The sequence below is a fragment of the Prionailurus bengalensis genome, chromosome A1 (assembly GCF_016509475.1).
Source record: "Prionailurus bengalensis isolate Pbe53 chromosome A1, Fcat_Pben_1.1_paternal_pri, whole genome shotgun sequence".
Taxonomy (NCBI): domain Eukaryota; kingdom Metazoa; phylum Chordata; class Mammalia; order Carnivora; family Felidae; genus Prionailurus; species Prionailurus bengalensis.
This window is the reverse complement of record NC_057343.1, coordinates 645527-669824: the sequence shown is the minus strand read 5'-3', so window position 1 is coordinate 669824 and position 24298 is coordinate 645527. Positions and strand designations below refer to the sequence as shown.

The 24298-nt window shown below is 46.2% G+C and overlaps 1 protein-coding gene across 1 annotated transcript in view; it reads right to left on the bottom strand.

The window, feature by feature from the left end:
- The window catches only part of PARP4 (poly(ADP-ribose) polymerase family member 4), a 123859-nt gene that overhangs the window by 61365 nt on the left and 38196 nt on the right, over window positions 1-24298 (bottom strand). Inside the window, exons 16-21 of the mRNA XM_043574551.1 lie at window positions 15616-15747; window positions 14755-14841; window positions 10457-10621; window positions 9750-9796; window positions 9365-9443; window positions 3001-3138 (exon numbers count right to left, since the gene is read on the bottom strand). Of these exons, the coding sequence (XP_043430486.1) occupies window positions 3001-3138; window positions 9365-9443; window positions 9750-9796; window positions 10457-10621; window positions 14755-14841; window positions 15616-15747 (648 nt within the window). The remainder of the gene's footprint in view (window positions 1-3000; window positions 3139-9364; window positions 9444-9749; window positions 9797-10456; window positions 10622-14754; window positions 14842-15615; window positions 15748-24298) is intronic.

Below are 24298 nucleotides of genomic sequence, written 5' to 3'. Positions count from 1 at the left end.
TTTAAGCCCAGCGATTAATTTTATGACTATTATTCTAAATTCACTTTCTGTTATATCTTTTAAATCATTTTTGATCAGTTCGTTAGCTGTTGTTATTTCCTGGACGTTTTTCTGAGGGGAATTCTTCCGTTTCATCATTTTGGATAGTCCCTGGAGTGGTGTGGGACTGCCGGGCACTTCCTCTGTACTGTCTTGAATAACTTGCATTGGTGGGTTGGGGCCGCAGTCAGACCTGATGTCTGCCCCCAGCCTACCGCTGGGGTCACAGTCAGACTGGTGTGTGCGTTCTCTTCCCCTCTCCTATGGGCGGGATTCACTGTGGGGTGGCATGGCCCATCTGAGCTACTTGCACACTGTTAGGCTTGTGGCGCTGGGGATCTGGCGTATTAGCTGGATCGGGAAGGTGCACAGGGGTGGGAGGAGCAGGCTCAGCTCGCTTTTCCTTCGGAGATCCGCTTCGGGAGGTGCCCTACGGCACTGGGAGGGAGTCAGACCCATGGGAGGGATGGATCCGCAGCAGAAGCACAGCGTTGGGTGTTTGCATGGTGCAAGCAAGTTCCCTGGCAGGAACTGGTTCCCTTTGGGATTTTGGCTGGGGGATGGGCAAGGAACATGGCACTGGCGAGCGCCTTTGTTCCCCGCCAAGCTGAGCTCTGTCGTCCAGGGCTCAACAACTCTCCCTCCCGTTGTCCTCCAGCCCTCCCGTTCTCCGAGCAGAGCTGTTAGCTTATAACCTTCCAGATGTCAAATCCTGCTTGCTGTCAGAACACACTCCATCTGGCCCCTTCCCTTTTGCAAGCCAGACTTGGGGGCTCTGCTTGGCCAGCTGCTGCCCCTCTGCCCCAGCTCCCTCCCGCCAGTCCGTGGAGCGTGCACCGCCTCTCTGCCCTTCCTACCTTCTTCCGTGGGCCTCTTGTCTGTGCTTGGCTCCGGAGACTCCTTTCTGCTAGTCTTCTGCGGTTTTCTGGGTTATTTAGGCAGGTGTAGGTGGAATCTAAGTGATCAGCAGGACGCGCGGTGAGCCCAGCGTCCTCCTAAGCCGCCATCTTCCCAGGATCCTCCTGTCATTATATTCTTAAGCTCCAGACTTTCTGTTTGGTTCTTTTTTATGGTTTCTATTTCTATTAAACTTCTCATTTTGTTCACATGTTGTTTCCCTGATTTCGTTTAGTTGTTTATCTGTCTTCCCTTGTATTGTATGGAGTTTTCTTAAGGTGATTATTTTGAGTTTGTTGTCAGCAAATCATAGATCTACATTTCTTTGGGGTCAATTACAGGAGCTTTGTTAGTTTCCTTTGGCGGTGTCATGTTTGCCTAATTCTTTTTTTTTTCCTAATTTTTTAATGTTTATTATATATTTTTAAGAGAGAGAGACAGAGCATGAGCAGAGGAAGGCAGAGAGAGAGGGAGACAGAATCTGAAGCAGGCTTCAGGCTCTGAGCTGTCAGCACAGAGCCCAACACGGGGCTTGAACTCACCAACAATGATCATGACCTGAGCCAAAGTCGGATGCTTAACCGACTGAGCCACCCAGGCGCCCCTGTTTGCCTGATTCTTCATGATCTACATAACCTTGCACTGGTATCTGTGCATAACCTTGCACTAGTTTGGCAGGTAAAGACCTTTTCCTGTTGGTTCCCTGGTTGGTGGGTTTACCTCTGGAATCACAACTGTGCAGAATTGGAGTCAATTTTGAGGCTGTTCCTAAGTCTATGGTGTGGTCTGCAGCTGATATTCTTGTTACCAGAGGGTTGAGCACGTCTGGTCCCTGGGTGGGTGGGTCTGCCTCGGAACCTGTTCGGTAGAGTCACCTGGGATGAGAATCCACTTCAGAGTCCATAGGTTCTCAGTCATCAGACCTATTACCAGGTACATGGATGGGTGTAGCTTCCACTAGGTCCCTGGAAATACTCCTGCCTAGTTGCTGGATGAGTCTCTAGTGGACAAGATTGGCCCTGGACTACAGTTGAGAGGGGCTGGAACCAAGCACCACAACTGTTTCAGGTTCCACAGCCATGACTGGGATCTGCAGACTTGGCTCTGAAGGTAAAGATAGATGTGTTCCATAGGGTCTCTGGGTGGACTGACCCTCCATAGCTGGAGGGCTGAAGCAGAGTATAAGGCCCTTTCCGGATCTCCCGAGGTGCAGACATGAGTATCCAATAGGTCCTATGCCAACAGGACTGCTTGTGGACTGCAGCTAGGAGGGGGTTAGAGCTGAGAATTTTCAGAATCTTCTGACAGCCTTTTCAGAATCTTCAAGGTTGTAGATGGAAGTGTCCCTGGACTCACAGGCTTGCTTGAAGATTGTGACTGTGAGGAGGCTGGAGCCAAGTATAGGGTACTTTCAGGATATCTGGGGGCACAGACGGTGCCTGCAGCCAGGACCATGGTCAGCAAGTCAGCCTCCTGGGTGCAAGCCTGCCTTTTCAAAACAGTTCTCCTCACTTTTGAGCTTTATTGGCATTTCCAAATCTCCTAACTGGATCCCAAAGTTCCCAAATGGCACTTTGTCCATGGATAGATGCCAAATTGTTGTTGGCGGGGGGGATACATGTGAAGGACATCTTGTTGGGCCATCTGGCTGATGTCATTCTCGATTTTTATTCTAATAAGAAGAGATTCTTTGTCATAGGGACACAAATGGTCTTATGGCCATAAATAATTTTGTATCTGTTTTTACAGTATCAATATTTAAAAACTATAAAAATACACAGACTAACAATGTAATGTCTGAAGGCATTTTTTTGTTTTCAGTGGGGATTAAGGTAAAAAATAAAGTCATTATAGAGAAATATGCCACATGAGGAACTTGGTTGAAACCTCAGAAGTTTATCATGCCAGATCCCATAAGTATTTTTAGTTGTAAAATCTTGGAATGGTGAGAGTTCATTTTGCAATGCTAGTTTTCCAGGACTATCAGTAACTTCCAAATTTAATTAATGTATTTGAAATATTTTTTTAATAGTGTCCCTCATTTTTAAGTAAGAAGGACCATACCTCACTTTCTTTTTCTGGATGTTTTTCGACCCACATTCTTGGGAGATGTGCATCAGATAAACCGACATGAAGGGAGAATCCATTGCTGTCTAAGGAGCTACCGTCCATGGTGCTAATTACAGCTTTGCAGTCTGTACTCTACAAAACAAACAACAATGACAACAAAGTAAATAATGGAATAATACCATAGTATCAATTTGAAGTTGTCTTTCAAGTAGCAAACCCTTGCATAATTTATATAACTCCATTAGCAATCAACATTGTAGTCATAAATTCTAAAATTATGATGTTTTGAGAAGTGTGACCATTATTATATCAGTTACCCTCCTGAAATGCTAAGGTTGATGTACACAGTCAAATTTAGATACGTTTAAGACAGTCTCAAGTCCTGGATCCTAAGGTTATAGGTCTATGTATTCAGTTAGAACTATCTGGATATAGCAGAAAGTATAATAGATAATCATAACTTAGAATAGTATAAATAGAAACTTCAATAGAAATCTTATAATTATGACTAATTCTTTTTTTTTTTTTTAAAGCAAATGTATTTGTAGGTCATGTTGAATAGGGCAAAACCTATAGAGGGCACATCATGCAGGATCCAGATTAGACTGGAGTTATTTCAGGCACATGGGTGAAGAGTTTCATCCTATCCTTAGTGAGAAGGAAAAAGAGATTTGTAATTCACTGTGTGTTCAGGTTCTCATTTCAGAGTATGAGTTCAGTTATCAAGAAAGTATTTTATTATCTTCATAAAATTTTAAATAAAAGAATCTATGTAGATATTCTTACACAGCTATTTGCTGTCAAATCATCTGGAATACAAAACACACAAGTGCAGGGAACATGCCCCTGTTCAGAGCCTAGATGAGGTCAGCTACATTAGATGTGCACTTTGCTCATGCTCTCTATGAAAAATGAACAAGTATCAGGTGGAACTTTCAAATTTTAAAGCTGTCCATCAATAAAATGAACTCCTTAATAAAGTAGTGCATTCCCCACTGTTAGAATTGTTTAAGCAAAGACAATTAACCATGTTTCTGGGATATTATACAGGGACTTTCTGCATTAAGGCAAAAAACTTTTTTCCATTCTAAGAATCTGGGTTTCTGTTACCTAAATTTCTTCTACATAAATCGATTGGCTTTTATGATGTTATATTGTGGGTTTTCTTTTCCTTAAAGATTTTCTTTTATTCTTTAACATGAATACATGTAGAATAAAGTGTTTGATTAACAAAAGGGGGAAAGGAGATACAATTTGCCTCCAAATGACAATCCTTATCAATGAGAAAATTAAGTCATTTGACTTCTCATATAGCACTGAGACTATATAGAGAACTATAGGTAGATGATTCAAGATGTATAATAAATTTGTCAAGTGGAAGATAAATTGAAAGATAAGAAGGAAGGTATGAATAGAAGAAAATTTGTCCGTAACAGAACCAAGGATGTTTTTGAAGCTTATGGAACCAGATTGAGGAATTAATTGTACCTGAAATAGAGTGACAAAATGATGACTATAATTTGTAGAGGATCAGAAATATAACGTAGATTGTGATTCTGACAGATTAATTTTTTAAAATTAATGTTATCTTTTATTATTTTGTTGGTGGATTCCATAATGTTTTGCTATGAAAAAAATGTGTGTGCTATATCTCTTGTTAGGAATGCCTTCTCTTACTTGCTAAATTTGGAAGATGATATGACTTGCATGAAGATTAATATTTATAATTATTTAGGTTGTCACTATGTGACTTCCATTGGTCCAACGAATGATTTTTAATCACTTTATTAAGAGATAGAAAATAGCTTTCCCATGTGTTCTGAACTCCTTAGTATGCCCTACAAACTACCTCATTTAATATGACAAGGTGTTTAGTAAAAAAAAAAAAAAATTATGTCCCATATATACAGACATCCTTTATTCTGTAGGAAAGATGAATTTCTTGATATGTACCAGGCGTTGGTGAAGCAAATTAGAATTGAGTGATTCCCTGGATTTATAGTTAACTCTCATATTTTATGGCCTTTTAAAAAACTAATTTTAGTGCAAATTATCCCAGAAATACTGCAGAAAAAATGTCTAGAAGCATAACAACTACATATAGTAAAACCCTAATAATAAATTATTAAACTATTTAAGTATTGGCTGTTAGCCCTAGGCGCAACTCTAAAATTATGGTTCCACAGAATTTTCTATCATCTTCTAAAACAAACTCCAAGTTGTAATACAGTCTTCTACTTCATATTAAAATTATATAAACATAATAAGTGATCCTGAATAATATGCATCTAACAAAAGAAATATCCATTATTCTGGATATTTATTCTGTATTTATAATAATATTATATAGTATTTATTATACAGTATTCTGATAAATTAATGTGCCATTTGTTTCAAATTCAGACAAATGTTAAAATATTATGTAGCAAGCAACACATATGAAATACTGAATGATCAACTAAATAGAGGCTTTACTTTGTTCAACCACTCTCATCCACCAAAAAAAATTTTAAAATTACATATCATATATGCAAATTACTCCATCTTTCAAGCTTATAATAATCTTTGGGTCCTTTCACATAAATAAACAAATACTTAAATATGTTGGTTTTTTCCCATATATCCCTGTACATTGTTTTTTTTTAAATTTTAACTTGTTTTATTTTTTATTTTTTTAAAATTTACATCCAAATTAGTTAGCATATACTGCAACAATGATTTCAGGAGTAGATTCCTTAGTGTCCCTTACCCATTTAGCCCATCCCCCCTCCCCAAACCCCTCCAATACCCTCAGTTTGTTCTTCATATTTATGAGTCTCTTCTGTTTTGTCCCCCTCCCTGTTTTTATATTATTTTTATTTTTTCCCTTACGTTAATCTGTTTTGTCTCTTAAAGTCCTCATATGAGTGAAGTCATATGATTTTTGTCTTTCTCTGACTAATTTCACTTAGCCTAATACCCTCCAGTTCCATCTATGTAGTTGCAAATGGCAAGATTTCATTCTTTTTGATTGCTGAGTAATACTCCAATGTATATATATACCACATCTTCTTTATCTATTCATCCATCGATGGACATTTGGGCTCTTTCCATACTTTGGCTACTGTTGATAGTGCTGCTATAAACATGGGGATGCATGTGTCCCTTAGAAACAGCACACCTGTATCCTGTGGATAAATGCTTAGTAGTGCAATTGCTAGGTTGTAGGGTAGTTCTATTTTTAGTTTTTTTGAGGAACCTCCATACTGTTTTCCAGAGTGGCTGCACCCGCTTGCATCCCCAATTATGACTAATTCTTAAATTACGTTTTCATAAACAGAATCACTTTTGGAAATGTGAATTATATGCTTTAAACAATAAAGGCAATGTGATAGACTGTGAAATGGCCTCAAGGGTTTTCCATTCCTGTGTGCTGGCCCCTTTGCAATGCAACTTTGCAGCTCTTCCTGTCAGGAAGTGGCCTTTGTCTGCCTTTGAATCCAAAGTTGGCCAGTGTGACTTGCTTTGGTCAATGGGATATTGGCAGATGTGATGCAAGAGGCTTGGAAAATGTTTGTGCAGTGAGTTTTGCCTTCCCCTGTTGCTGTTGAGAACTCTCCCACTACCATACGCATGAAGCTGAGCTAACCTGATGAAGAGAGACACGTGGTCGTCACCCCAAATGACACCAGGCCAACAGCCAGGTATTAGAATAAGACCATTCTAGACCATCTTGTCCCAGCCAAGCCAGTGCAGACCATTAGAACTGCCCGGCCATGGGGCGCCTGGGTGGCTCAGTCGGCTAAGTGTCCGACTTTGGCTCAGGTCACGATCTCGCAGTTCGTGGGTTCGAGCCCCGCGTCGGGCTCTGTGCTGACAGCTCAGAACCTGGAGCCTGTTTCAGGTTCTGTGTCTCTCTCTCTCTCTGACCCTCCCCCAATCATGCTCTATCTCTCTCTGTCTCAAAAATAAATAAACGTTAAAAAAAAAAAAAAACAACTGCCCAGCCAATTCACAAAACTGTGAGAAATAACAAATGTTATTGTTTTAAACCATAAAGTTTTGAGATTGTTTGTTTCACAGCAAAAGCTACCTGATGCAGAGGGCTTCTTGTTCAGGATGGACTAAATGCATGTGTTTATCTCCATTCTCTACCAAAATCCTAAAACCCCCTACCATAAGAGGGAATCAATTAGAGGGTATCAACCCTTAAAGACATGGAGAGTAGGAACGAAGACGGTCGCAGATGAGAGATCTCAACAAAGCTGACAGAGGTGTGGTGGAAGGTGTACAGAGAGTGGAGGAAGGTACCATCTGGGTGGAGGACTTCAGCGACTCAGGAAGGGTTACACCTTGGAGGTACTGCAGAAAACAACAGTACTAGCGAGGAGACTATGCACTCAGTTGCCTTGGTGCAGACCTCCTCCCTGCTCTAAGTAGCCAAGCAGCTAGCACCGATAGCTAGAGCCCTGTTCTCTCAATTAAGGAAACTGAAGATTCATTACTTAGAGAAATTCAAGCAAAGAGTATCTACAGGAATCCTGGGTATAACGAAGCATAGGTGTACAGTGACGTAAACTGGGGAAGGACGTGCAAGGTGGCATCCTAAGTGTGGGCCCCTCAGTCCCTCTCCCCAGTCATACTTTATGAATATCCCAGAAGAGTTCTGAATAACTGCAGAAAGGCTAAAATACTACCATGAGACTCACCATCAAACAGCCAGCCAGTTGCCAGGGCCTCCCGTGCAGGGTCTCCCAACCACTCACCCCACCTCACAGCATCTAGCTAGCTTTGTGTATGTCTCAGTTAGACACGAGCACAGAGGGGTCACCCAGGCATTTAAGGAAAAGCCTCTAACACAAAATATAGAGAACAAAAAGCAAAAGCCAGAAGGAAAAGAGAGCTCAAAGAAAAAGGACACAACACAGGGAAGAGAAGAAAAAATGTATTTTCAGAGAGACAAGAAAGGGAAGGTACTGCATTCATGAAACACAAAGATGCTATAAAAAAGGAATATTCATTCATTCATTCATTCATTCATTCATATTTTAGAGAGAGAACACATGAGGGAGAGGCAAAGGGAGAGAGAGAATCCCAAGCAGGCTCCATGCTCAGTGCAGAGCCTGATGTGGGATTCGATCTCATGACCCTGGAATCACGACCTGAGCCAAAATCAAGAGTTGGACACTGAACCGACTGAGCCACCCAGGTGCCCCCCAAGAGTAATATTTACAGAGCAGAAAAGAGCTCTTGCAAATTAAAAATATTAGAACTAAAATAAAAATTTCAGTAGAATGGTTGGAATTTAAAATTGAAAAAATCACTCAGAAAGTAGAACAAGAAAACAATACAATGGTCAACAGGAGAAAAAAAGAAAGAAAACAAGAGGCTCCATCCAGGGGACACCTGATTGAAAGGCAATGCAAAAGGTACAGGAGAGAGGAACAACTTATTTTTAAAAATATAACAAAAATTTCCAGCACTAAAGGCTACGAGTTGCATACAATGAATGAGTATCACCTTCTTATAAAATTTCAGAATACCAGGGATAAAAAGAAGATCTGAAATTCTTGTAGAAGTTAAAACAAAACAAAAGAGATTACATACAAGGAATGGGGGATAAGAATAGCATTTAAGTTCTCAGAAGTAACACTAGAAGCTAGAAGATAACGTTTTCAGTATTTTCAGACGGTGATTTTCAACCCGAGATGAAAACCTCAACAAATGATCAGCATTAACACATGGGATGAGGACAGCTTCAGGCACTGCTGCCCACACACTCCACCTACTCAGGAAGTGAGTGGAGGCTGTGCTCTGCCAATGGAAGGAGTAACACAAGAAAGAGGATAAGGAACAAAAGTCCTGCAAAGGAGAATCAGAAAAGAAAGGCCCTGGGACAACCCCTGCCCTGCAGTAACCAGGCTGGGCTGCAGTGGAGACACGGAAAAGGAAGAGGGTCTCAGGGGGAAAACATTTCCGCATTACTGGGAGCATTCAGCAGTGAAAAACAGTATTCCGAAGAGTTTTAATCTGTGTGCGACTGAGGGTAGCGGAGAGGCAAGATAATCAGATTTTCATCTACTGAAGTAAGAAGCCAAAAAAATACTTTTGAAATAGATGAGTCAAGAACAAGCAGTAAAAAAATGTATCATTCACAACTTTGGAGGCCAGCAGAAAGGAGGTAAAGTATTTAAAGTGGTTCACTGTCTCTGGAGGCGGGTCTGGAAGCAGCAGGGTAGAACCGACTGCAGCTTGTTGTAGAAGCCGTTGTTAGCATTATGATTACGTAACTTTTTAAGCCATGTGTGTGTATTGCCTTGATAAAATAAAACTATGCTAAAATAAGAGCTCTTAGAGAATAAACCAAAGATTTACTAACCTTTTGTCTCAGTTCATGTGTATCACTAGAAATGAATTCAATCACATATGGCATCTCAATGGACATACACAAAGAGAAGCTACCAAAAAAGAAGAGAAAGTTGTCTGAGTCTATAATCTTAAATATTAAACAACTACTTGTAGTCCTTTTTTAAAATTATATATATATACACATATATAATATACATATAAATATGCACATATAAATATGTACATATAATTTTAATATACATATTTAAATACACATATTTATATATAATTTTAAAGTTATATATAAATAAATATATATAATACATATGTAAATATGTATTATATATATAATTTTAAATGAAAATTTAAAACCAGTCCATTCAATGACTGGTGGGTTTTATATTTTTGGTACTAACCTTTGCTTTGTTCCTATTTCCTTTACATAAATCTTCTCTACTGTATCCTGTTAAAAGAAAAATATTCATGTATAACTAAGTACTAAGTTTCACAATGAGACCTCAAAGCGGAAAGTAGTGTTGCCAAGGCCACAACCTACAGCAGCTATGAGACAGCTGGTCTCATGTTGGAGTAGCGAGACAGAACATTTGGTCATGGAAAAACAGTAACTTCTAAAATGCAACTGATATTGGGGATAATTTATGACCATTTTAATAGAGATTTTCAACTATACATATGTCTCTATGAGTGTATATGCACACATACACCTATACACATATATACATATACACATACACATATAAACACAGTTTATATAAATACATACAAAATAGCAACAAAGTGTTTACCAGTAGCTTTGGGCCACTATCTTTGGCAATGGAATTAAGGGTTGTTTAAATTTTCGTCTTTGGTTTCTTGGCATTCTTTATGCTTATCTAAATTATTCATAATGAACATGTAAGTAGAGACACAAACATTTTTTAAGTGACTGAACAGAATAAAAATATGATACCCATTGAGTGTAACTGTGCCTTGTGTCTAAATGCAGAAATGTCAGCAAAAAGATTTTGCACCACGAAGATTAGATTATTTTGGATACTTTTTCTTCCCCGTGAATAAATCACCAAAAAAAAAGCTTCTTTAAATCTTTCTTAAGCATACGAACCTGACTGTTTTCATTCAAAGCTCTGTCCTGTTGCCAGGGTGCTATGGTGGCGGGCATGAAGAAGACGGCCCTGGTGCCTTGGATGCTGAGTTCCATGATGTAGGTAATTTTGATCAGGACCTTAGCCTTAGGGGGTAGATTTCCAACACTAACAGTAAAAACATCCTGAAATAGAAACACATTACTCAGCTTTCCACTCAAAAGCATATGCATTCTATGCTAGTTAATCTTCCCTATTACATGAGCCACTTAAATTACAATCTGCCAGAGTCTTCCTCAGAAAATGGGCATATACCATTTTGTAGTGCTAAAGGAGAATCCTGGAGCTGGTCCCCAGGGGTGGGAACGGTGTGACATCTACAAAGGGCAGAGGGAGGGGAGGCCCCCTGGAAGCAGGACCCCACCCTGACTGGGGAGCCTCACCGTCCTCGTCCTCGCACAGAGGCCCTGGGCACGGGCTCTGCACAGCCAGCCTCCAGACAGCCCCTTCTGGAAGCGCCTGTAGCCTCTCCGACCTCCACAGCATCTGGCAGTAATTCTGTCAGGGGCCGGAGAGCTTCAGCAGTTCTCGCTAACTTGGTCCTCACTTAATTCTTTCACCCTACAGTTTACTCATCATGTTATTTAGAAAAGGCATTTCATTTTCTTTTAAAGGGGCATTATAATCACTGCATAAGGAGACAGACTCATGAATGACTAGGGCAGAAAAAGACAGAACAGATCTATTTTTTCTGATCCTACACAGAGAAGCTCTTAATACCCCAAGTGTATCTTCTGTTCTGCTTGACTGTACTGCCATGAAATTCAGTATGTTTAGGAGCATATAATACTAATGATAATATCCATTTGCAAGAACACCCAATGAAGAAATGGATTCCAACGAAGGGATAAACAATGGAGAGATGATTAGTAAACAGTGTTTGTCCTTGAAAGAAGTGCATAAAAACCTGGGGCTCATTTGAGGGACTGCCACGGAATAGAGTGGGGCTGCACTTCCGTTTCTATGTAGGCTACAGATGCAAGATGTCACTTCTGTTGCAACAAGCCGGATAATCTACAAAACTGTAACTTGTCTTGAACTGCCAGAACACTGAGTTGCAAGGCAGCCAAGTGAACTGAATTCCAAAGAGTGATGAGCCCCTCAAGGCACAGATGGGGCACGGGAACTGTGGATTCCCCTACGGGCTCCGAGGGGGCTAGCATCTTGGTCTAGAGTAGCAGGGAAGCTAGCCCTCACTCGGCAGCTTCCGTCCACGGAGGCCGGGCCCTTGATTCAGCTTCTCCCAGCTTCCGACTTGGCCTCGAGATTTCCTCTGCATTTCCTCATTAACTCTTTATTTACCCTTTTCTGTTACATCCTTGCTTAAATATTTGGGACGACAAACTAGACCTCTATCTTTGTAAATAGTGTATGAAGAGTAGTGAGGCAGATATGCACTGTTGCCAGAGAAGCAGAAAGCAGCGGTCTGTCCTGCTTGGGTGGCAGGCAAGGTCCTGGGTGAAGGCAAGGACAACTTTAGTTTTCCCTTACGTGGAGAGACGCTGAAGCCAAGGCTTTTTAAATATACGTGTCTTTTAAGTTAAGCAAACAGGGGCACCTGGCTGACTCAGTCAGTAGAGCATGCTACTCTTGATCTCAGGGTCATGAGTTCAAGTCCCATGCTGGGCATAAAGCTTACTTAAAAAAGAAATTAAGCCAGCAGATGGAGTCTGGACATTCCAACCAGAAGAATGAGGGCCTCTGCAAATGGCATTATGTTTTCAAGATGACGAATAATAGCTCGGGCTCACTGGGGTTTGAAGTGGGAGGAAGGACGTAGTGCAATGAGGCTGAGGCAGGTGAGGCCAGGCTTGGGAGGGTCTTGGGCACCGTACTGATGGGCTGAGGGGATGACGGTGGGCCCCACAGTAGCGGCCATAGGAGAGGTGGTGAGATGGGCAGGCCACCTAAGCTGGTAAGAAACCTGAACAGATGATTACTTGGAGATGGATGATGGACAACAGGGAAGGGAGGACCGAAGGGTGATGCCCTGGGTTCCCGCCTGGCCGACTGCGTAAGTGGTGACGCCATTATTACCACCAGAAAAACAGGAGGAGGAAACAGTTTGGAGGGGAAGGGAGGGGAATGAAATCAGCTTTAGACCTATTACCTAATAAGTACGTGTGGTTTTTAAAAATATTTTCAATTACAGACTTCATGACCACTCCACCTCGTTCTTTTTAACCTTACTTCAAAATGCACTAAATATAAGATTAATTTAGATAGATACATCCTAAATGTGGACCAAGGCAAAATTGAGTCTAGTAATTTTGACAGACTCTTTATTGTGCCTTAATCCAAGGAATCTTAGGAAGAGAAAAAACTGGATACTTTAAAGCTGAATTAGACTTAAGATTCCTCAAGCCAGAAAGCTAGGGAATCTGGGCATGGCAGCTCAGGTCTTTTTCTGCTTTCCCTTTGCCAACCAACACTTAAAGGCAGGTGTCGCAGGGCTGCATCCTTGCATGATGCCCAATGTGTCACCATGTCAATTTAGGGCCTCCCCCGATGACTCCCAGATCCCCACGCCCAGTGCAGACCTTTCTCCTGATGCCTGACCAGCTGTCTCAGGGACCTGTCCCCACAAAGTCCCATCAGTCTCTCAGACTCGTCATCTCCTCCTGCACTTGTCACTTCCACACCCACGAAGGATCTGCTTCTCTCAAATCCCTGCCTTGATGAACAGCCACACTGATCCCAGCGTTACTCTTGACTCGTTTCTCCCTGCCACACCCTCCAATCTGGCTTCAGTCTGTGCACTCCACCGCCCTGGCATCTTTCGGATGTGCTGCATCCTCTCCGTTTCCAATGTCACTACCTTAGTAGTTTAGTTTGGGCCCTCATCCCACCTCTTGCCTAGATTACCACAAGGGCCACCAAACTCCTCTCCGTGACAGTCTGCATGTTTGTGTTCCCCCCAAACCCATAGGTTGAAACCCTGACACCCACTGGGATGGTATTAGGAGGTGCAGCCTTTGGGAAGTAATCAGGTTTCAACGAGGCCTCATGATGGAATTAGTGTCCCCATAAGAAGAGGAAGAGACTAGCACCTACTCTCTGCTATATGAGGAAACCAGGAAGAAATCCACCATCATCATTTTGGACCTCCCTCCCTTCAGAACTGTAAGAAATAAGTGTTTGTTGGTAAAGCCAACTTAGCAAACTAGACAATCTCCCCTGCCCTGAGGTGTCCCTCAGGCCACTCCAACCTTCTCGTCACCACTTGAGCGTTCTTTCTCAAAGGCAATTCTTATCAGTGTCACTCCAGCCAAGTCGAAATATTTCTATTTTCCCAAGGAACCATGCTTTTTCAGGTCTGTTACAGCCTGTGTATGTGTCTCCCCTCTGTCTGCAGGCCCTTACCTCTTAGTTTACCTGGAGAATTCCTGCTTATCTTTCAAAAGAAGAAATCTAGTAGGCATGGTAACTGTACCTGCTTCCAGATTCTCCACAATTTTATCCCTATGAAAGCAATTAATCAGAATGAAAAGAATCTGGACCTGTCTCCAGACTCTGCAGAAATGCCTCCCTGGGATATGATTTGGTGGAAACTGGATAAATTGCTAGGTAGGCTTAGTTCTAAGAAAAATGCATATACAGTGGACCCTTGAACAACATGGGGGTTAAGGGTACTGATCCCCATACAGCCAAAAATCTGCTTATAACTTTTGCTCCCTAAAGATTTAACTACTAATAGCCTATTGCTGACTGGAAGCCTTACTGATAACATAAACAGTCAATTACCACATGTTTTGCATGCTATATGTTATATACTATAATCTTACAATGAAGTAAGTTGGAGAAAAGAAACTGTTCCTAAGAAAATCATAAGGAAGACAAAATAAATTTACAAGGCTGTACTGTATTTATACAAAAAAATCTGCCTAAAAGTGCATCTATGCAGTTCAAACCTGTGTTGTTCAATGGTCAACTGTATATTACACTCTTTTACCAGAAGATGAAGATTACATAACCCAAATGTCTTTTCATTGTCACTTCTGGGAAACTCTGTTCCCAAGGACAGAAGTAGCTGTTCTTACTTGTTTGGCAATTCTGACACCGTTTCCTCCCACATTCAGGTAAGCCAAATGGTTCTGACCAGCTTGACCTCCCCTCACTAACGGCAAGTTAAACTCTAGGCCTAAAACAGCATAAATTATCCCAGTTTCTACTATGAATTTCATGTTTCAAGTCCTGTTCCAACTCTTTCTCCCTTCTGGTAAGTATGTTAGAGGAATGCATGAATATCAAGCCCTACGGGTGCATCCTGGTCCATCAAGTAAGCGCCATGGCCTTGACTGATGGCTTCTCGGTATTCACGGTGGGCTGCTTCCTTCTCTTTAACCTGGAAAAGATTATTTTCAAGCCAGTCATAACATGAATAGTGATTTCAGACTTTAACAAGAAAAACTTCATCAATATTTATTAAAACCTATGCAAAACCAGAAAACTAAGCGTCTAAGGTGAAATGAAACCTATATAAAGTGGTCATTAAAATGTAATTACCTAATAAGAATTTGAATATTAAAAGGCCAAAATGATGATGTTGGGACCAAAATATTTCACAGTCAATAGTGAAAAAAATATTTGATTGGGATTTTATGTTGAACAAAAATAATAAGTTAAATCTTAAATTTAATAAAATACCAGCTATTGCAATTGTGGGCTAATCCTTAGAATAAACAAAGAATGTATCACTTGTTATTTCTTTTGGTACACCCTTTCTTACGACAATAGCCATCACCTCAGTCTGTCTGTTACAGCAGGGCGCAGAGGGTCATTGTTTGCCAAACTGTATAAGGGCTTCACCAATTTTCCTGTGTGCCTCTCTTAAACTTTTGATACTGAAATTGATCTTTTCTGAAGTGCTAGGCAAAGAATTTGCAAGGCACTGACTGATGAACACTGGACAGACAGGAACAGAAACCAGTTAATCAGGGAGGGATGTGTCCCAGGAAGCCAACTGCGCAAGTGCTTGGTTCTTCAAAGATTATTTCTGTCTTATGACAAGGTTGCTACTCAACCTTATAGCTATGGGGACTCAGATGAGAAACATTTGAGTAAATGGGAAACTTACTTTGAAACCAAAGAACGATCGCAGTGCATGTTCTCCCCTTACCTCTCCTACTATGTGTTTCCCATTGATGAATGCTTCAAAACCACAGACAGCTGCCTTATCATCCAAGGGAAAAATATATTTTGCCTCAATGGGCACAGAACTTTGATTTGTATATGTCTGAAAAACAATGACCTGAAGAAGAACAAAAAAATCCATGTACTTGATGAAACCATATGGAACAACATTTGCAGGAACAACTATTAACGGAAACTACAATGTATATTTTCTTTCAATTGCTTGAATTTGCATCATGTCCCTCAAACTCCCAATCCTGGCTTCAGGGGCTAGAGCATTCTACAGTTATGGTGTAGAGTCCATGTTACATTATAAAACATAGTAGCTACATCTTTAGGAAATGCATACACACATGGCTAGAATAAAAGTCACTAGTATTACAATATTGTAAACAATGGCTTAACAGAAGCAATGCAACTTCCATTAAGGCGGCAACACAATGGTCCCTTCATGTGTGGATCTTGATCTCTCCTTGGTGTCACATGGGCCCAGACACTATTCCAGAAGGGTTCTTATATCTGGTCTGTTTTCAGGTCTTGGCACTTCCTCCTTTACCTCTCTGTGCACAGCCCTCCATGGGTTTTCTCATCCATGCTCATTTCTTCCTGTCTAGACGACTCCTGAATCAACTCTTTTCCACTCCTACATGCTGTCTCTATTCCTATCAGATTAATTTTACTAAATGGACTGTGTTCATCACATCACTCCCTTGCTTAAGAAAAGGCCAGTCTTTAAACATTTGAAAATTAAAAAAACAAAACAAAACACCTAGACATATAATAAACAGTAACATTTAAACATGTGGCAATAATGAGGAAAAAATATGTAACGATTTGTCATTAATAACCTCTGGGAAGAGAGTGAAATGAAAAATTAAAAAGAATAAAGGTGGGATGGCTGGGTGGCTCAGTCTGTTAAGTGTCTGAGTCTTGATCTAGACTCAGGTCATGATCTCATGGTTCATGAGATCGAACCCTTCTTCAGGCTCTGAGCTGACAGCACGGAGCCTGCTTGGGATTCTGTCTCCCTCTCTCTCTGCCCCTCCCCTGCTTGCTCTCTTTCTCTCTCAAAATAAACAAATAAAACAAAACAAAAAAGAATAAAGGTTATGAACTTATACAAAAAAGCTGTCCACAACCAGATTCACAGTAAACTGGGCTGCCCCCAGAGAAAAAATGTGCCACACCAGAGAAAAAAATTCAAGGCACATCCATTTAAAAAAGAATTTGATTTTCTCCAAATCAGCAGGTCCGCACCCTCCAGGGTGCTTCAAACAAAGGCCTCACCAGCTGGTGGCAGCCATCTGCTCACCAGGCAGCTCCCTGGAACTGGGGACTGGCCATGGCCCAAGATAGCCCCAAAGGATTGAATCCCAGAGTTTCTTGGGTGTCTGGTGACTCCAAGCCATTGTAGAAGGTCAGAGAGCACCCGGCAGAGGAGTCACACAGATCGCTGACCAGGAGGCTATCACGCGCTCCCGTGCATGGAACTCTCTTCATCTGTCTCTAGGATATCCAGTTTTACCAAACCCCGCAAGGGCACCTATGCTCCGCCTGTGACTGATGGATAGGATCACTGTCTAACTGTCTTTTGGTTTAGGTTAATGTTTTCATCCTCCTCTGTGCATGTCCTGCCTGCATCTAGTTAGCAGGTCTGTCTTCGCATGGGAGCTCCCAGGGGTTAGGCCTATGGCAGCTTCACTCTCTCTGTAATTGTATGACTGGGCACTCAGAAAGCAAGGAATATTTGATAATGATGATAAAAGTATTTTTACTAGGTCTTAGAAGAGAAATAAATACAGTGGTACTAATTTTTGACATCTTAATTTTCCTCCTTCAGATGAAACTACTATTTTAGTTTTATTACTAAACTAAAAACATTAAACTCATTCTAAGAGTCAAGTAAGTGAGCCATGAATATACAAGTCCCTGCTCTTGGGCCTCTGTTTGGATATTCAAAGTCAACCTACAGGCCGGCTGTCTAATCACAAATTAGTGGAAAATTCACTGCTAAATCAGGAGTTATTTTTTGGGCAAACTTCCCCATGGAAAAAATCTTCATCGGGTTTAAAATATCAAATGGCAGAAGTTTTCTAATCCACAGTAATGTATACATGACTCTCCTTTTAACATAATCACCATTTGTTTTGTATCTACTGCTTATGAAAAAATGCCCTACTTTACATTCATTATATTTAATCCTCACAATTTTACATATGAGGAAACTGAGGCACAAAGAAGTTAAATAATTTCCTCAAGGTCGTAGAGCTAGAATAGAATGAGCGAGGATATGAAGCTAAGTCTTTCGAACTCCAGATTCTCTGCGCTAGACCGCCGGTTGAGGAGGCTGGCCTCGCGAGTCACAATGATCTGCGTTGAAATCTGTGCTTTATCATACAGTTAACATCTCCGCACATCAGATCCCTCATCTAAACAATGGGCATAATCACAGCGGCCACTTCACAGAGTTTTGGGGAGAATTAAATACAGCCTGTGAAAAACTCAATCCAGGGCCTGACTCATAGGAAGTGGTAACCATGGGGTCACAGCTCCTACGTGGCTCCAAAGAGATTAATATATAGTAGAACATTTACAAGGAGTCCACACCAGGACAGAGACAAAGTCTATGACATTTCCCTGAACCGCCTCTGGGATAAGGGTTTGGATCAGAGCGGCCGGAAGGCAATGATTGGATGTATGCAAACTAGTACGAATATCACACACAGCACACCCGCTCCACCCGCCACACCCATTTCCCCAGTTTAAGGTGACCGTGACAGGTAATCTGATTTCCCTCTGCAGAGAGAGGAATATCCCAATACCAGACTCAGATATTTTTATCTTCCTAAGAGGTCTTGATAGCCGTTCAGTGCAGTTTTTAGTGTTAGGAGCCAACGATGAGGTCAAATCTTAGAAAACAACCTTCACGGCACACTGGCAGTTGACCCGCATGTGTGCCCATGAGCTTGACTTTCTGTCCCATGACCTTGGGGGCACTAGCTGTGAACTTCTGGCTGCGGCCCAGCACGGCACTTGAGCATTACCTCTCCCCCTCGCCCCTGCTACAGAAGGGGTACCACTCCCCGCTGTGCCACTGTGATTTAGAACAAGAAATACGTATTCGGTCTTCGTGCCTGTTTCTCGCACAGAGCTCCCACAGCCCTCAGCATCTCCCAAGTGAGAAGAACAATGTGGGCATCTCCATACTCATAACAAACCCCTTTCAACCACATCCGAGTTTATGTTAGAGAGGTGACTTCTGGAGGGGCGCCTGGGTGGCTCAGTCAGTTAAGTGGCTGACTTCGGCTCAGGTCATGATCTCGCAATTCCTGAGTTACAGCCCCGCATCAGGCTCTGTGGGACCCGGGACCAGCCTCTGAAGTGACAGCAGGGGAGGAGGGCAGTCCTGCGGGACTAACCTGTGGGACTGGACACTATTTCCAGGCAGACAGTGTCAGAACTGAGTTACTGCCTGGGGGTGTGAACACACATCTCACACTCCCTCTACTGGATCATCAGTGTTTTTCTCGTGCACTGGCTCACACACGTGCCATGATTTCTCTCATCTTAAAAGAAAAAGGAAACCAATCTGATTCCACTTCTCTTCAGCCACGGTCTCATTTCCTCTCCTCTTTCCCCCCATTTTCTTTGGCACTCACTCTAATTAGGCTTTCACACCCACTGCTCCATCAAAGAGGCAATTGTCAAGATTGTCGATGATCTCCTTATTGCTGAATCCAAAGGTCAAGTCTCGGCCTTGACTCTACCTGATCCGTCAGCAGCCTTTGACAGAATCATCATTCTTTCCGGAGACCCAGGCCCCCCGGGTGTCTCACTGGCCATTCCCTCTCTGTCTCCTTTGCTGACCAGCCTCCTCTCCCAACCCACGGCATGTTGGTCTTCCCTCCCTACCTATTCTCTTGGTGATCTAAAGGGGACACAGGACTTTAAACAGAACCTAAGTGCTGGCAACTCCCCCAGTTATGACTCTGCTGGGAATTAACTTTTCCCTGCACTCTAGACTCAAATGCCTAACTTCCTGCTCAGCTTTTCCATCTGGACATCAGCGTCTCGTGTGACACGACCGAGGATGGCTTCCTGATAGTCCTCCCAAGTTGCCCTCCTGCCACCTTCCCCACTTCAGTACGTGCAAACGTGATCAGTCCTTCTAGTTGCTCAGGACAAGAACCTTGGCTTCGTTCTTGACACTCGACTTTCTCTAGTGTTCACGTCCATCAGCAAATCTTACTGGTTCTACCTTCAATCCTTTGCCAGACCAAATCATTTCTTACCCACCCCCATTGTTAACCGTCATCCTTGAACGAATCACTTGAATGATCACCTACGTTTGGTGCTATGACATGCTCCCGGATGTCCTTTTCAGGACCAAGGCTGCTGGGAGTGTCCTCTGCTGAGTCCTTCCCCAGACGGTACTCAGCAAAAGGTGGACCGCCTCACCCAAGATTACGACCCCTCTCCACAGGCAGCCACATCCAGTGACTGATGCCTCTGTGAGCACAAAGCTTGGCACCCGGCCTCAATTCAGAATATCTCTGAGGGGCTATCCCAGCTTCGGAGCTCCCTCTGAGATCATCTGAGGACTCATATGCATCATATGCTAGAGGTGTCACGGCTCAATGTCTCCTTTTGCCACGTCCTGATTCCCTCACTCTCTTACAGGAGCACTTCCCAACAAGCTTCCTGAGAACAAATTTTTACCTGGAGTCTGTTTTCCAGACCACGTGACCTAAGATGTCTCCTAACTGACCTTCTTCATACTGTTCTCAACATGGCAGCTAGTATGATCCTAATAAAACAGGTCAGATCATATCACTCCTCTGCCAAACATCTTCTAGTGGCTTCCAGTTTACTCAGAATTAAGGACAATAACTTGTCCTGTATCCTGACGTGAACTGACCCCCATACCACCTTTCTGACCCAATCTGCTGCCATGCTTTCCCCTTCCACTCTGCTCTAGCCACAGTGGCCTCCTTGATGTCCCTGACCATATCAGGCTTGCTCCCACCACAGGGCCCTTGCACGTGCTGTTGCCTCTACCTGGAATGAGCAACCCCCAGATGTTCACATGGTTTAGCTCCCTATTTCTTTTTTTCTTTTTGATGGATACACTTCCTTTATCAAGGATGACAACCTAAAAAAACCCCAAACCCCAAACATGTAAAAACCTGGGTGCTAGAAATACAAACTCAATTCATTCAAATTCAAACTCATCCAAACTCTGGTCACAAACCCTAATGAGGTGCACTAGAGCACCAAGTCAGGGAGAGGGGGACAAAAGTGAAGCCAAGAGAAACAGTAAGAATGGGGGGGGGGGTTCCACACTCCCCTAGGGATCACCCTCACAAGTGGTACCTCTACCAGTGACAGTGAATACCGACCAGGCCCTAACCTTTTGACCCCCACCCCGTCCCGGCCCAGGGCTTTTTTTTTTTTTATTATTATTATTATTTTTTTTTTTTTAAATTTTTTTTTTAACGTTTTATTTATTTTTGAGACAGAGAGAGACAGAGCATGAACAGGGGAGGGGCAGAGAGAGGGGGAGACACAGAATGGAAGCAGGCTCCAGGCTCTGAGCCATCAGCCCAGAGCCCGACGCGGGGCTCGAACTCACGGACCGCGAGATCGTGACCTGAGCTGAGGTCGGACGCTCAACCGACTGAGCCACCCAGGCGCCCCCCGGCCCAGGGCTTTAAATGCCAGTCCCAAGTGGCTCTCCTTCCCCTGCTCCATTGTCACTTGCTCAGGCTTCCAACCTCACTCTTCTCCTCTTCCAACCCTTCTCTGCGATTAGTAGGGGGTCAGGGTACTGTGCGAGCTGCACTGAGGCTGGGGGCCAGGGGAGGCAGGGTGGAAATGGAGTGCACAGGGCAGAAGGGCTGTCCAAGAATCCCTCTCTTCACAGGATCCCAAACTGCACACCTGCTTCCTCTTCTGTGTCCACTCAGATCTGAGAAAGTATCCTGTACTCATAAGCAGCTACCTGGAGAGCTGCAGGTCAGAGAAGGGGAGGGCTTGCTGGCTGGCACTGGTAGGAGGGCTGGGGGGAGGTGGTGGGCTGGCTGGGGGAGGGGGCAGTGGTGGGGAGGGCTTGCTGGCTGGCACTGGTGGGCTGGCTGGGGGGAGGTGGTGGGAGGACTGAGGGGGGAGGTGGTGGGCTGGCTGTGGGGGGAGGTGGTGGGCTGCCTGGGAGGAGGTGGTGGGCGGGCTGGGGGGGAGGTGGTGGGAGGGCTGGGAGGAGGTGGTGGGCTGGCTGGGGGAGGTGGTGGGCTGGCGGGGAGGGAGGTGGTGGGAGGGCTGAGGGGGGAGGTAGTGGGCTGGCTGGGGGGAGGTGGTGGGCTGGCTGGGAGGGAGGTAGTGGGAGGGCTGGGGGGAGGTGGTGGGTTGGCTGGGGGGGAGGTGGTGGGCTGGCTGGGAGGGAGGTGGTGGCAGGGCTGGGAGGAGGTGGTGGGTTGGCTGGGGGGGAGGTGGTGGGCTGGCTGGGAGGGGGGCGGTGGGAGGGCTGGGGGGAGGTGGTGGGTTGGCTGGGGGGGAGGTGGTGGGCTGGCTGGGAGGGAGGTGGTGGGAGGGCTGGGAGGAGGTCGTGGGAGGGCTGGGGGGGAGGTGGTGGGTGGGCGGGGGGGAGGTGGTGGGCTGGCTGGGGGGGAGGTGGTGGGAGGGCTGGGGGGAGGTGGTGGGCGGGCGGGGGGGGAGGTGGTGGGAGGGCTGAGGGGGGAGGTGGTGGGTTGGCTGGGGGGAGGTGGTGGGCTGGCTGGGAGGGAGGTGGTGGGAGGGCTGGGGGGAGGTGGTGGGTTGGCTGGGGGGGAGGTGGTGGGAGGGCTGGGAGGAGGTGGTGGGTTGGCTGGGGGGGAGGTGGTGGGCTGGCTGGGAGGGAGGTGGTGGGAGGGCTGGGAGGAGGTGGTGGGTTAGCTGGGGGGGAGGTGGTGGGAGGGCTGGGGGGAGGTGGTGGGTTGGCTGGGGGGGAGGTGGTGGGAGGGCTAGGGGGAGGTGGTGGGAGGGCTGGGAGGAGGTGGTGGGTTGGCTGGGGGGGAGGTGGTGGGTGGGCGGGGGGGGAGGTGGTGGGAGGGCTGGGAGGAGGTGGTGGGTTGGCTGGGGGGGAGGTGGTGGGAGGGCTGGGGGGAGGTGGTGGGCTGGCTGGGGGGGAGGTGGTGGGAGAACAGGGGGGAGGTGGTGGGCGGGCTGGGAGGGAGGTGGTGGGAGGGCTGGGAGGAGGTGGTGGGCTGGCTGGGGGGGAGGTGGTGGGAGGGCTGGGGGGAGGTGGTGGGCTGGCTGGGGGGGAGGTGGTGGGAGAACAGGGGGGAGGTGGTGGGCGGGCTAGGAGGGAGGTGGTGGGCTGGCTGGGGGGGAGGTGGTGGGCGGGCTGGGGGGGAGGTGGTGGGCGGGCGGGGGGGAGGTGGTGGGAGGGCTGGGGGGAGGTGGTGGGCTGGCTGGGGGGGAGGTGGTGGGAGGGCTGGGGGGAGGTGGTGGGCAGGCGGGGGGGGAGGTGGTGGGCTGGCTGGGGGGGAGGTGTAGGGAGACCTGGGGGGAGGTGGTGGGCTAGCTGGGGGGGAGGTGGTGGGAGGGCTGAGGGGGGAGGTGGTGGGCTGGCTGTGGGGGGAGGTGGTGGGAGGGCTGGGAGGGAGAGGTGGGAGGGCTGGGAGGAGGTGGTGGGCTGGCTGGGGGGGAGGTCGTGGGAGGGCTGGGGGGGAGGTGGTGGGCTGGCTGGGGGGGAGGTGGTGGGAGGGCTGGGGGGAGGTGGTTGGCTGGCTGGGAGCGAGGTGGTGGGAGGGCTGGGAGGAGGTGGTGGGCTGGCTGGGGGGGAGGTGGTAGGAGGACTGAGGGGGGAGGTGGTGGGCTGGCTGGGGGGGAGGTGGTGGGCTGGCTGGGGGGGAGGTGGTGGGAGGGCTGGGGGGAGGTGGTTGGCTGGCTGGGAGGGAGGTGGTGGGAGGGCTGGGAGGAGGTGGTGGGCTGGCTGGGGGGGAGGTGGTAGGAGGACTGAGGGGGGAGGTGGTGGGCTGGCTGGCTGGGGGGGGGTGGGCGGGCTGGAGGGGAGGTGGTGGGAGGGCTGGGGGGAGGTGGTGGGCTGGCTGGGAGGGAGGTGGTGGGAGGGCTGGGAGGAGGTGGTGGGCTGCCTGGGGGGGAGGTGGTAGGAGGACTGAGGGGGGAGGTGGTGGGCTGGCTGGGGGGGAGGTCGTGGGAGGGCTGAGGGGGGAGGTGGTGGGCTGGCTGGGGGGAGGTGGTGGGAGGGCTGGGAGGGAGTTGGTGGGAGGGCTGAGGGGGGATTGGTGGGCTGGCTGTGGGGGGAGGTGGTGGGCGGGCTGGGGGGGAGGTGGTAGGCTGGCTGGGAGGGAGGTGGTGGTAGGGCTGAGGGGGGAGGTGGTGGGCTGGCTGGGGGGGAGGTGGTGGGAGACCTGGGGGGAGGTGGTGGGCTGGTTGGGGGGAGGTGGTGGGAGGGCTGGGAGGAGGTGGTGGGCTGGCTGGGGGGGGAGGTCGTGGGAGGGCTAGGGGAAGGTGGTGGGCTGGCTGGGGGGGAGGTGGTGGGAGGGCTGGGGGGGAGGTGGTGGGCTGGCTGGGCGGGAGGTGGTGGGAGGGCTGGGAGGAGGTGGTAGGCTGGTTGGGGGGGGAGGTCGTGGGAGGGCTGGGGGGAGGTGGTGGGCTGGCTGGGGGGGAGG